Source organism: Pteropus alecto, unplaced genomic scaffold, assembly GCF_000325575.1.
Source record: "Pteropus alecto unplaced genomic scaffold, ASM32557v1 scaffold1039, whole genome shotgun sequence".
In the NCBI taxonomy this organism is placed as follows: domain Eukaryota; kingdom Metazoa; phylum Chordata; class Mammalia; order Chiroptera; family Pteropodidae; genus Pteropus; species Pteropus alecto.
This window is the reverse complement of record NW_006442145.1, coordinates 59,833-74,981: the sequence shown is the minus strand read 5'-3', so window position 1 is coordinate 74,981 and position 15,149 is coordinate 59,833. Positions and strand designations below refer to the sequence as shown.

The window sequence follows — 15,149 nt, the reverse complement described above, 5'->3', positions numbered from 1 at the left end:
ATAAATAAGATAAATGAATGACCAATGAACATGGAAAAGTGTTTAGCATCATTATTTGTCACCAAGAAAAACAAATAAAAACCATTAAATACTAATACAAACGCAGTAAAATGACTAAAGTTAAAACTAAACTAAACAAAAATGTATGAAACCAAGTGTTGGCTAGAATGTAGACCAACTAGAACTCTCATTATAGCTGTTAAAAATTTTAAATTTAAAATCACATTACCATATGATTTCACTTATACATGTAATCTTAAAAAAAATGAACAAATTAAATTAAAAAAAAACAGAAACAGACAAAGATACAGAGAATAAAGTGATGGTTGTCTGAGGAGAGGGTAGTGAGGGAAGGGTGCAATGGTTAGGGGGAATAAGAGGTACAAACTTCTATTTGTAAAATAAATAAGTCACAGGGATGTAATATACAGCGCAGGGAATATAGTCGATAATATTGCAATAACTTTGTATGGTGACAGAAGTATTAGTTTACCTATGTCCTCTTCTGTTAGTACAGCTGAGTGAAGTTTCTTTAACAAATATCTATTTTTTGTAGGAGAGCCAAAGAGGAAGAGATTATGTGTACATTTTTGTTGTTGTTGTTGCTTTCTTTCATATTTCAGAATTTTCTTTTCCCTTCTTGCATTTATTTTGCCTTTTCCATCCAGACTCTAAAAGCTTTTTCTCCCTTCATTCAATCCTCTTCTCCCCCAAAAGCATTGCCTTTCTAAGATTATATCCTTGAGTCTTGTGTGCACTTTTTAGATTTCTTTCCTATAATCAATGTTCTGGCATATTAAGACGGTGTATACTCAATATTTTTGCATTTAAGATAGATTTTTTGATTCTGGGGGTTCAATCCCTTTGTTGTTATCTAGTGTTATTTTTCTACTTATAGATAATTTAAAATTAGTAGTGCTTCCTATTATCTAGCTGTCCTAAAGGTGCAGGTATTATATGGTTTTACTTCTTCCAGTAGATTGATAAAGCTTTTAGGAGAGATTTTCATTTAAGCAGTTGCCATTACCTCATGTACCCAAAAGTTTTGGATAAAATACTTTATAATAAAAAGTGTATCAAATAGCCAAATAATGTATAGTGAAAATTTCAACATGATTAGACATCAGCGGATTACATAAATGAGATACTATGACAAGTTCACTAAAAAGACTAAAGTTAAAAAGACTCACATACCAAGAATCTGCAGTAGCTAGAACTCTCATACTAATGGGAGTATAACACAGCCAACTACCTCAGAAGACAGTTTGACACCATTTTTTTAAGCTGAATATTAACCTAATTTACAACTTAGTAGGCATATACTCAGGAGTGAAGATATATCCCAAAGAAATGAGAATCTATATTAACCAAAAAACAGGTAAAATCATATTCATAGAAGCTTTAATCATAATAGTTCCACATTGAATACATTCCCAAATGTCCATCAAATAGGAGAATGGAAAAATAAAATGTATTATATTCATATAAACATGTCACAACATGTATAAGTCTTATAGATATACTTTTGAATAATATAAGCTAGACATAGAAGTGTATATACCACAATATTCCATTTATATGAAGTTCAAAATAAAAACAAACTATGCAATTGTACCAGTGCTACCTCTGTGAGGTGGATATTGACCAGGAAGGAGCATGAGAAAGCCTTCTGGGAAGATGCTAACGTTCTCTATATATATCCTTATCTGGATACTCACTTACAAGTATAAACATAATTAAAAATTAAAGAGCTATATTCTTAGTATGTTTTACAGATATGTAAAAATTCATTGAGATGCAATGAAGGAATGTCTTGAAAAATGCTTGGAGCAGAAGATTAGACTCCTTTAATCTCCCTGCACTCAATAAAGACACACATAAAAATAATTTTTAAATCATCACCATAATATTATTTTCATTCATTTCTATACTATATGATTATTACACCTGGTAAATGAAAAACAAGAATATCACTTAATGCACTAGGGATCTTTTTTATCTTAGTGAGTTGTGTGTTGTGTGATTTGCTATGCATACCTTTTAAATTCTTTATACCTTGAATATAGTCCCCATCACTAAATATTATTTTACAAAATTATTTTAATGACTGTTCTTTATTCTATTGTATATTGGTATCACATTTTATTTAAACTTATATCTTTGAGGAACATATAATTCAATTTGTTTTTGCAGTTGTCAATAGTACTACAATAAATATTACTGTAGCTCTCCAACATCATTTTTTTACTTAAGTATACATGCATAAAATTAAATAACTTTGTAAAAGTTAATATAGAATTCACAACACAATACATTTAATATATATTATCAAACTGTTTTACAAAAATAAACACAGATGTGTAAATAAGCATATCACTATTGTTTTATTTGAATTTTCACTCTATTATTATTTTCTAATAAAATTGAACAAGTTTAATTTGCATATATATATTATTTTTATATTTGTTCAATAAATGATTTTTGGCTACTTTCTATGGGGTATTAATCTCTTTGTACTAACTTATGAGGAATTTTACATATTTTTATTTTAGCGAGCTAAAATATTTTTGCTTTTCTTCATTGATTCTGACATTCTCCTCTGGAGAAAGCAGAATCATCCTAATAAATTTACTAATGAATGCTTTTAAGCATAAGGAAGGTCTTGTGCCACTTTTTATAAGACTTACTTAGAATTTCTCAATTATAATTTTAATTTTGAAACTTCTATACTTCTTGAGTCTACTTTTATATAGCATAGCCTTGCAATTATTTTTTTCTGAATTGATAAGACTCTCTTTTTTTCTAAATTTTATGAGTACATGAAGGGGAATGAAACATCTTTCCCTCATTCTTGATTTTTCCTTTCATGTGGAGGAACATTTATTATTCTAACACTCTAGCCCTGCTCTATACCCTGTCAGTTTTCTTGGGAAGGTGGAATGATGTCTCTTATTGATGAGTTTCAAAGGAGAGACTCTCACCTTCTTTTTTATTTAGTTTTTGGGAGTTAGAATATTTTCATAAAGAATATATTCTCAGTTGTTCCTTTCCATGTAGTCTTGCTTCTACTGGTAGATACCTGCAGGAATCCAGCATTTCATGTAATTAGAGTGGCAATTTTGCTCAATTCTAGAGCTTGATATTAAGAAGTTCACTTGTCCCAAAATATATCTTTATAAACACTTCTTCACCCAACTAACACCTTGTGCATTGGACCAAGGTTATGAAGAAGTTACCAGCAGTAGATTTAGGAGCAAAAATGCACCTAAGAAATCTGGGCTTTAAATGAGAAAAAAAGATTTCGACCTCAGTGGCATGAAGTGACATTTATTTTGCAACATTTTTATAGTTTTAATTTATGTGTACTTTTAACTAATGAAATTCCAAGGCAGCTATGAATTTAAACCTCTGAGAATGTGGAATTTTAACTTCCACAGGTGCAATACACAGATGAATGAATAATTTTAGTTGGGTGGACATTTATTTCTCCAGAAGCCATACTGCTTTTTCTGGGCCTTAAGCAAAGGTGAATAATTCAGTAGAGGCTAAGTTCCTTGAAAAATTTGAGCTAAGTGAACTTCCACAAAGCAATGCATCCTATGGCCCTCAGCAAATGTAGTTTGGGTAAATTGAGCCATCTTTGGAAACTGCATGAGCAAATATTCCTGCAGCTTAAATTTGGACATATAGAGAAAGCTTTCTCAAGTAGGCAATGATTTGATTATAGGGAATAGAGAACCTTTTCATATAAAGGTGTTTTAGACAATAAGAGGTAGAACAATCATTTGTTGTTTTCACTCTATTTTTCAGCCATGTCTTCAAGAAATAGTTTCAAGATTAGTATGTCAGGATGGTTAGGCTGCTCTAAATTGTCACTTTTTATGTTGCTTTAATCTGCCTTTCTGATCTAGACATAGAACTGTGGAAAGTCTAACTTTGAATTCTTGTGATTTGTGCACAGGTTCAAGAGTTAGCATGCACAAAGTGAGCTCAACTTGTCTCTGGATCTGGCTTCAGAGTTCCATTTTTTAATCTGGAGCTTCTCTTTAAATAGGTAGAGTTCACTAATGAACCAATAAGATTGAGTTGGGGGGAGTTACCATAAAAATATTGTATCTAATTTTATTGAGAAAGGAAACAACTTAATTAAATTATTGCAAACCTGTAGAAAGTAGCTTAACTATCTGAACTTGAAATCTTCTGTTTATAGAAATTTAGTTTGCTTTGGGAATCAAGTGATTTAGAAGGATTGTTTCAGTTTTATAATTTTAATAGGAGTGGCAGAAAAAAATAAAGTAAAACAAGTTAATTAAACTGTAATAAAAGAGAGAGAGGGAGAAGACGGATTACAAATCTATGTGATAACAAATGATAATTTGAAGGCCAGGATCCTAGATCCAGGAAACTATTTATTTCAATATTAAAGCCACTGACAAAGAGTAAATAAATAGCACATGCTATTTATGTATAAAGACTGAAAAAAACTTAAGGAATGGGAAAGCTTGAGAAGATAGAAACATTATGTTGACCCTGAAAAATCATTAAAGAAATATATATAGCAAGGCATGGAGAAGAAAAGATATATTAAAGGACTGACGGGCCAGGTCATGATAAAAGTCCAGAACTTGGTTAAACAAACTGGTGGGAAGATGTATTGTTGGTGGGATTATCAGAAGGAGGGGGCTAAAGATAGATAAGCTTTGTTAGAACAGTGGGATTTTGGCAGACCTGGACCTACTGATTTCATATTTCTCAATTAAAATAATTTCCCAATATAAAATATAAAGAATATTTTTACAAAACAAACAAACAGACAAAAAATAAGTAAAGGGAGAAAAACAACTAATTTCAACAAACACTGCTAATTTAACGTATAACATTGAATGAAGAGAAGCAACTTGAGATGGAAGTTAAAATTCTAGAAATTTAAGAGAAGATTTCTTGGAGGAAGAGAAAGGATGCAAAACAGTAAAGGTATATTTCATTACATCCCCCAAACAAACAAACAAAAGCAGAAGAAATGTTACAGGAGATTTGGGATGTCTACAGAGTACATGGTACTTATACCATAAGATCACATGCTTAGAAACATCAACTACAGCCTCAATTCAGGAATTTGATGACAGTAATCTCCAGCTGAAACAAATGTGGAGGCTATACCTTTCCTAATTGCAAATTTCATAAACTTCATTACAACAGGCAGTAGAAATCTCAACTGTGACACAGCCCTGAAAATGCCTGTTCAGAGATTCCCTTAATGCAGAACCATGATATTAAAATAAGAAGTCAACAAAGAGAATAGAAATGAGGAGATTTTGAATACGCTGAATAGAAAAAAAGGTAAGACTTACTTTTTTGGGTAAGAAAGACCTACTGACTAGAATTGCTATTCTTGTTCTACAACTTTTTATTATTATTATTATTTCTTCTCCCCCTCCCACCCCCACCTTGTATATATGTGTCATTTCTCTCAAGGATTAATGGAGATCTGGGATGGAGTCACATATCTCTTAACATTCCTATCAATGGGCAACTCGGTGCTTTCTACAAAGCAGGTATCTGATAAACAAACACGGATAATAAGAAGAGAAGACTAATGTTGGAGGAAATATATATTTTCATTTCACTTCTATCACAGTAAGTTAGAAAAAATAGAAATACCTAAACCTCAGTTTTTTTTTTTTAAATAAGAACACTAATACTTGCTTTACTAAAAGCCTTTTCATTTCATTCAGAAAATTGAAACAATTAATCAATTATAAATGAGGATGTAGTCTTTAAATCCAGATTATATATATTATAACAGAATAACAAAGAAAAATGAAGAACATATTTTCATTGAAACCATTCATTTCTCTAGTCCACAAATTTCCAAAAGTAACAGTCATTTCTTCACTGAAACCTTCCTCAATGCTTTCTTTAAAACCTTGTTTTTCAGACTATATATTAAAGGATTCAGCATGGGAATCGCTGTAGCGTCAAACCCTGAGGACACCTTCTCTTGTTCCAGGGAGTTACAGAAGGGGGCTTGAAATACATGAATGTGATAGATCCAAATAAGATCCACACAGCCATGAGATGAAAGTTGCCAGTTTCAAAAGCTTTGGACCAGCCTTCTGAGAATTGGATGTGAAGAATGCTGTAGAGGATGAAGTCATAAAAAACGAAGACAGCAAGAGTGGGCATCAAGGTGTTAAATCCCACAATGATAAAAATCCAAAGCTGGGTAGGGATGTGAAGGGGCTGGGAGAAAGGGGTGATAGATGGTCATGGGAATGGGAAGCACCGCATAGGGAATGCAGTTAGCATTAATGTAATGGCTAGGTAGAAAGCCAGAGAAGAGAAAAAGCAATTAGTAGGATCATTTTATAAACTATATAAAATTTTAACCACAATGTACTGTATACTTGAAACTAATAAAAAAAAAAAAAGCAGAAGTTCATTGAGGTGAGTATTGGAACAGGAGAGATTGAGGAGGGAAATGACATCACAGAAGTAATGGCTGATGATGCGGGATTTGCAGGACAGTTTCATCACAGCACTTGTATGGACAAGGCAGAAAGAAAGCCCAAGATAAAGGCAACTAGCATGAGCACTGAGCAGACTGAGAGGACATGATCACATTATATAGCAGCGGGATGCGGATGGCAGTGTAGTGATTGTATGCCATTGTAGTCAGGAGGTAACACTAAACCACTACAAAGACTATGAAGAAAAAAATAATAAATTGTGCCATACATTTAATATAAAGAACCACATTCTTCTTCCCTATGAAAATCACCAGGATTTGGGGGGCAATTACAGAGGAGTAGCAGAGACTGATGAAGGAAAAGCTGCTGAGGACACAGTTCATGAGGGTGTGCAGCAGAGGGCTGACTGCAATCAGGAGGATCAAGCCCTAGTTATCCATTACTGTCACCATATAGATTCCCAGGAAGAGAAGTGAGAGAGGCAGCTGGAGCTCTGGCTGCTGTGTTAAACTCACTAAGACAAACATAGCTGCTATGAAATGATTTCTTGTGACCATTTTACCTTAGAGATTTCTGTGGAAATAGAAAATAAGAATTATATTAAAATGGATCTTCATTCTCTTTTCAAACAAAACCAGATCTGCATGAGGGAGACGAAGAGGAACAGAGACTGAATCATAGCTCTCATTTCTGATTTCATCGCTGTAAAGAAACTTTGTCCTGCAAGTTGGTCCCAGAATTTCTATCACAAAAAGTGTTCCTTCCTTGGTTGAGAAACCACCACCTGAATTTGGCGTGAAACCAAAGCCCCTGTATGATGAAGATTTCTATCAGCCAAGAGCCATTCGCTAATAGTTAAACAGAAGAAAAATAATTCATAAAGATTCTAATTACTCTTTTAATTTCCCCAGTTTTCTTACACTCTAAGGCCTATAGGCATCCCCCACAGCATCTTCAAAAAAGAAGAAAATGATACCTGGGGTGCTGACAATGGCTTCTTATTTCCAGTTGGAATGGCGATGGACATGGGGTTGGGTGTAAGGCATATATCATCATTCTACTAATAAAAATGTCTCTAGCAGTAGACAGCACTGCAAGATGCAGAATTACTCATACTGATAGAGGGAAGAGGCATGGGGACTGCACTAATTGGCTAAATAGTAAACCAGGTCGTATTCAGAGCCCACAAAGTGCTGAGCAGCCCTTCGACCAGACCTTGAGGAACCTACAGAACAAAGAAAGATTCCTGCAGAGATTACTAACAACTGTTTACCCACACCATTAATACTATATGTCTATGAAAGGAAAACAGGAAAATAAAGTCTTTAAGCTGTACCCTGCACAATATAAAACCAAACATTCTCTCTCTATGGCAAGACCACAGGGAGCCTACAGAACAAAGGTTGATGTTACTAATATGCCTTTAACACCGTATACCCATACCTTGAAAGGAAAACACATATAAACTGAATTCCTAAAACACTCGGGGATTCTCTCATTTTCCGTCTCTGAGAGGAGACCACACTCTGTCTATGGAGCGTCATTCGTTCTCTTTAATAAACTTTGCTTTTGTCTCTAGCTCTGGTATATGCTTGAATTCTTTCCTGCATGGAGTCAAGGACCCTCCCTTTCTTGATGTAAGACTTGAGTACCTACTTGGGGAGATCCACCCATCTTGCATCGGTATAACTCTCCTGGGTGGGGATGAGGGAGGCCTAAGAGTTTACTAGTAAAATCACTAATAAAGTACAATTTTTCATAACTCAGGGGCCAGCTAGCTGTAAAGTTCACAATGAAAATCTTCTCAGAACTCAACCATTCTGAACCCTAGTGGTGAACTACTATCTCCTTACTTATGAGACCCCCAAATCCTACTGAACAGCTCTTACTTGAAAGGAAGAGGTATTTTTGAGCATGCCTAAGATGAATGTTGATATTGGCTATAAACCCTGAACTCCCCCCAACCCCAGCTTTATGGAAATGTAATAGACAATTAATTGCTTGTATTTACATTGTACAATTCGATGGGTTTTTTTTTTCAATTATAGTTAGCCTATAATAATATATTAGATTCAGTTATACATCATAGTGATTAGATCTATATAACTCACAAGGTGATCACCCCACTAAATCTTTCTCCCTTACATATTTATTACTACATTGTGATATTTATTACATATTTATTACTACGTCTGGTAAGTGACTCTCTGTGTGCATCTCTGGTCATCTCCTTGGAAGAGACTGCTGATGTTCAATTGCTGTGTCAGAGGAAATGATGTGCTTAGATTTTTAAAAATGCAAGTGTCATCCTAATAAATTATATTTTTTTTCCTACAACTAGTGTAAAAGAATGGCTTTTGTTATAATCTCAGCCAACACTGGATGAAATTATTTTTCAGATCTTTGTCTATTCGATAGAATAAAATGGTATCTCGGTGTTGTTTTAATTTATATTTTTTGTTACTACTAAGATTGAATGTTTTTCATGTATTAGTCATTTCTATTTTTATCTTAAATAATTGCTTATTTTATGAATTGCTTATTTAAATGCTGAGAACATTGATCTCTTTCTTACAGTTATGTAAGACGAAGAATGTTTACTGTTGGCTCACATTTAGCAATATTTGTCTAAGTGTAAACCTGTTTTATTATTACTTTTTAATATTAGACATTTTAAATGCCTATACATAAGATAAACATAAGTTATAAATATAGTAATGAAATAAAACCTTTGAAACAAATCAATTTAAAGAACTAAAATCTTAACAAATACTAATAAACGTTGTGTTCTTTTATCTTCTCTTATTCTTCTGCTCTGTCCAGAGGTGATCACCACTACACAAAATTTTGTGTTTAAAATATCCTTATGTATTCTTTCTCTCCTTTAGGAAAGTGTTATGGATTTCTGTTTGTTTTATTTATTAAATTTATTAAATTTACTGGGGTGGCATTGGTTAATAAAATTATATAGGTTTCAAGTGTACGATTCATGAAGGAAAATATCCTAATATTTTTAATAGTTTTATTTTTCATGTGTTTAAGCCATGGAAATATATTGCTTAATTTTTCTTTTGTGCTTTATAAAATTGCCACAGTAGCAAAGTAATAAAGGGCAGGGATTTTGCGACCAGATAGCCTGGGTTCAAATATGAGAGCTTACCTTCTTTTTCTTTTCTGTAATCATGCATGTTAGTATAGCTCCCTGTTCCACCCCTTTCTCACTTGTAAAAGGAAGATAATGATGGTACCTACCACATACATAAGTCGTGAGAAGTAAATAAAATAATGTGATGTGTGACATATAGTAAGGGCTATATAAGTATGGTAGAGGGTGAAGGACGGGGGAGGCAGATGAGGTAAAACTGGTCAAATACGTGATGACAGAAGGAAATCTAACTATGAGAAATGAACACACAATGTATATTTAAACATATATATGCCTTACTGTTAAAGTGTACAGCTGAAACTTATTGAATTTAGTTAACCAATGTAGCTATTAAAAAAAATTTGACTCACAGATATAGAGGACAATTTCATGATAGAGGGGACTGGCATTTCGGGGTCTGGGAGAATGGGGAGAAGGGTTAAAAAAGTATAAATTAGTAGTTGATAGATGGTCACGGGGATGGGGAGCACATCATAGGGAATACAGTTAGCATTAATATATTGGCTAGGTGGAAAACCAGAGGAAAGAAGGAGCAATTAGGGGGATCATTTTATAAACTACATAAATGTCTAACCAATGTACTGTATGCTTGAAACTAATAAAAAATAAATAAAATAAAATAACTAAATTAGTCAATAGAAATGTAGCATATGAAATATGAAAGATATAGGACATTATTTATTTTTTTGAGCCACAGGAGCAGATGCAAATAATTGGAATGATATACCATGTTCATAGATTGAAATAATTAAAATTGTTAGGATGACTATACTACGTGAAGCAATCTACAGATTCAATGCTATTTCTATCAAAATACCAATAGTCTTTTTCACAAAACTAAAACAAATAAACCAAAAAATTTATATGGAACCACAAAAGACCCCAAGGGCCAAAGCAATCTTGAGAAGAAAAAAAGAAGTTAGAGATAGCAAGCTCCCTGATTTCAAACTATACTACAAGGCTATAGTAATCAAAATAGCATGGTACTGGCACAAAAACAGACACTCATATCAAAGGAACAGAATAGAAAGCCAGTTTTATAGAGTACTTTCTGGATATTATCATTATTTGATACTTTGCTATTATTTGTATTCTGAGACATTTTTATTAATAAAGCCATTATTCATATTTCAGAGACTTTCAAAAGCATGTTAAATTTTATCTAATAATAATAATAATAAATACCCTGATAGATTTAGAATAAAAAAAAACAAGTCCCAGTCTTAGCTCTACAATTTGTAAAATGTATAATGGAAGAAGCCGAAAACATCTCTGAGCGTCAGTTTCTTCATTTATAAAATAAGAGCTAAGATTCCCTTCTCTATTTAACTCACAATTCTTTCCTTAGGAAGAGATGACAGATAGATATGAAAATGTAGAAAAATACTATAACACTACTTCTAATAGCAATCGTAATACCCTGCACACATCTCTATATTAATATTTGAAATAGGTTAATTCAATTCTATGTCAAGAGACTTTAAACAGCCTTAGGTAGTTCCACCAGCCCTCCCACTAACAAAGGAAGATGCAAATTTCTGTCTCAGAATATAAAAAGTCCCCATACTGAGTAATTTTAATGTTCAAAGGTATACATTTTGTACAACAAAGCATTGCATGTAATTCACCTACTTCATGGGATGCTAAACTAAATATATAGTTAACTGTCCCAATGCTACAGAGAATACCAACTGTTCTAGACTTAGAGAAAAATATCATGTCTTTCCCCAACATGAGCATTTGCTGACAATCAATTTTCAAGACTAATTGTAATCATAAAAGACCAATTCTAAAATTGGTACACGTGCATACATTCACATGAAGGATGTAATTCTACTATGTTGCATTATGAAAAATCTAACTTTATGTGTTTGCCTTAGTCTGTTTTGTTTATGACTATAACATAACAAGTTGCCACACATTACTAGGCACATAACAGGTAAAAAACATGTATTGTGCTTTGTTTTGTTTTTACATAAGCAAATGAATGATTGAAGCAATAAGAATTTTTTTTTTTTTTTTTGCTGGATCCAGCAAGTACTTCCTGATTAGTCCTGCCTCTCAAGAGCTGGAACTAGGAACCATCTACTTGAATGAGCTTACTAAAGTTAAAAGTGGGTTGCATGTCATGTAATTGATGTTAGGAAGTGATATCATAAAATATAAGACTTGAAGACTCTCTCTCTGTGTGTGTGTGTGTGTGTTTAGGCAGTGTAAAGTGGAATGGAAAATAAGAGTTCGATAAAGTTGGGGGTTCAGGAATTAAAGGGCTATAGAATTCAAGACCCCTTTTACTGCTGGTTTTCATCAGCCTTTATCATAATGCACCCTGATCATGCTCATTTCAAACTGAGCCTGAGCAACAGTAGCGGTGAGCTTTGAGAAAGTTTACATTAAATGAATTTAGAATGTAATTGGAAACTTTCATTCTGATTCTTGACCAGGAGGCCCATTTTCTGTTACAGCTTAGAAAGTCCAATGTTTTACACTGACTTAGAAACATCCGTTTCTTCGTTCACAGACACAGGCAGATCCCATGGCTTACAGGATTGACTCTTAGCTGTACGAATTCAACAGAATCATACTTGCTCTCATAACTTCTTTAGTGCCAGTCACATAACACAAAAACTAGAAAGAATGACTCTGTATTACACATGAAAAACACTCTAGCTTGATTTCTCTCCTTTGAGAGAAGTCCAAGTAGACATGTAGAGCTTAAGTTGCTAACTAAAAGCTATGATTAAGTTGCCTCTTTTAAAATTTTGCCACACATAACTTTTACAAATTCTATTTAGATTTTCATATATTTTTAAATAATCTGAAAGAATGGAACCTAATTTGAGAAAAAAGTCTATATTTGGTAAAGATGAAACAAAACTAATTTATAGTTTGAGGCTTCAAAAAAGATTAATGACCACATTTAAGAAACAATTTTGGCCACCTCAAATAGTGATAAAGGATGTAATAGAGTACATGCATGTCTGCAACATCTACAAGTTTCTTTTAAAACATAGATATTACTTGTCTAATTAGATACATTTCCCTCTAATAAAGAAAATTTTATCAAAGGACAGTAAGTAAATAAATATAAAAATAAAACTACAATAGAGATCAATTATTTTTTTATAAATAGAATTATTAAGTGAAAATAAAGCACATCAATTTTGAGATAAAGGGATGGGGTATGAGTATAATTTAAACCATAAATCAAGAATTTAGAAATGCTGAACATCTAAAAAATAAAAGAGCCAACATATCAATGTTGCTGAATTTCACAAAAACTAAATCATGAGTAGAGATTAGAAAAAAAGCAATATTGAAAATATTATTAAAATTACCTTACGACATGTTAAAATTGTCACTTGACTAAGGATTAACGAGTTTTAGAGTAGTAATTTTTGTTTGTTTACTCAAAAAATAATCAACATCGTATTCCAGAGAAACTTTGTCTCTATTTGATTTATTCACCAAATGTTTCTTTCAAATTATCATTGCTCTACTACTACCTGTAATTTGAAGTACCATAAAATCCATATAGAAGTAGCATTAGAAGCCAATGAAAACAGGAGTGACTCAGTTATTTACAGGTCCTCCAGTCCTGTGGGTTTAACTTTTACAATATCAAATAAGTTGAGTTTTTATCCCATTTGGAAAATCCTGTGATCTTTATAATATCTCTTGGGACTTCCAAACAGGCAAGAAAAGTCAAGAATGGCTTTTATTATCTAACATTTTACTTTCTACATTTGTTTTTCCCAATTTGAGTTTTAATTACTGCTCACTATTTTATCTCCTGAAAAATGTCTTCTCTCTATTTGATTCTTCAAATTTGGTCAGCTTCTCCACCTTCATTCCTCAAAAAACTACTAATGTATGGTCATTGTGCATTATAAGTTTATAATGTATGGACCATATATTTATAGGACTATATAAAACAGGATAAAATTCATATTGAAATGTGGTTTCTAAATCCTCATGACCACTCCCCAATAAAAAAATTTTATTTATTGGTCATGTGTCTTGTTGAGTCTTGAGCTAATTACATGTTCTTGGCTCCTTTGTCTTTCATACCTTATTCTTAGAATTACATAAACTTTCAAACATTCAAAATTCATTTTTTTTAATTTTGTGGAAAATGTACATTCTTATTTGAGTCAATCTTTCCCAGCTATTCTAGCACAAAAATTCTCCTCTTTCCCAACAATAAAAACCAACAAACTGTTTGCTAAACAAAAGACAAAAACAAATAATTCATATGTCATCCTGGAACAAAGCACATTCAACTTTCAAATGAATAATGTTTTTTTTTTTCATATTCCATGATTACCAAAATAAAAATAATAGAATACAGAGTAGCAAAGAATATGAGAAAGCAAAATAAGCTTAGTCAGAAGACTAAGATTTATTTACATTTTTTAAATTAAGATATGTGACTGTAAGTAAATCATTAACCACTCTGAGCTTTACTTTCCCATCTGTGAAAAAAAATTATTTTGACAGTCTGTTATGTGCAGGGGTGAGTATGCAGTGACAAAAAAAACCCTATGTCAAAGAAAGCCTGATGCCTAGTGTCTACCAGTGCAAACCAGGTTGTACTTGACAGTCTCTATGGAGCTTTTCATGACTTGCATTAAAGAACATGTTCTTGCTCAGTGCAGGATATAAAGATGGGAGTAGAAGCACATTGTCTGATTTTTCATTCCAATGGTAAGTGACAGTTAAGACATTCCCATAATATTATGTCACTTGGTGTTTCTTGATTCGATTGTAAATCAGTCTTCTATTTCCAGAGAGAAAAATAAATGTTCAAAATAATAAAGAAAATTCAGAAGATAATAAATCCCTTTCTTAATATTATTATTAAATGTGAAAAAAGGATGAGGAAAATAAATTGTGCAAATGGTGAGAAAAAAGAGAAGACCTATTCTCAAAAAGTGCAAATAAATTATTGAGAGAAGACTAAAATTTCTTTCAACATGATAAATAGAATCGAAGGTTGACAATAAAACTTTTAATTAAAATTAAACACACCAAATCTCCAGTCCTCTGAATAACTGCAAACATACATACACACACACACATACACACGCACAATTATTTTCGATCAAAACCTTCTCTTATTTAGAGTTTTTCTCAAGGCAATTCTAACATCTTTGTTTCTCAGGCTGTAGATTAAAGGATTCATCATGGGAACTGTATTGGTGTAAAGGACAGAAGTGATTTTTTCCTCATCCAGAGACCCAGTAGAAGATGGTTTGAGATACATAAATGCACCTGATCCAAAGAAGAGAGAAACAGCAAGTATGTGGGAACTGCAAGTGCTGAAGGCTTTCGACCTGCCCTCCATGGAGCTGATGCGTAGGATGCTAGAGATGATGAAGCCATAAGAGACAAAGATGATGAGACTGGGCACAATGATATTAACACCCACCACAGAGTAAACGACCAGCTCGTTGATGTACGTACTGGTGCAAGAGAGCTTGAGCACAGGGAGGATGTCACACAAATAGTGG

General features: G+C 32.9%; 1 protein-coding gene across 1 annotated transcript in view; it reads right to left on the bottom strand.

Annotated features, from left to right (window-relative positions):
* LOC112470117 (putative olfactory receptor 10D4) overlaps nt 1–7,497 on the bottom strand; it is a 161,345-nt gene extending 153,848 nt beyond the window's left edge. Inside the window, exons 1-2 of the mRNA XM_025039108.1 lie at nt 7,447–7,497; nt 6,606–6,688 (exon numbers count right to left, since the gene is read on the bottom strand). Of these exons, the coding sequence (XP_024894876.1) occupies nt 6,606–6,688; nt 7,447–7,497 (134 nt within the window). The remainder of the gene's footprint in view (nt 1–6,605; nt 6,689–7,446) is intronic.
* Nucleotides 7,498–15,149: the final 7,652 nt, after the last annotated feature.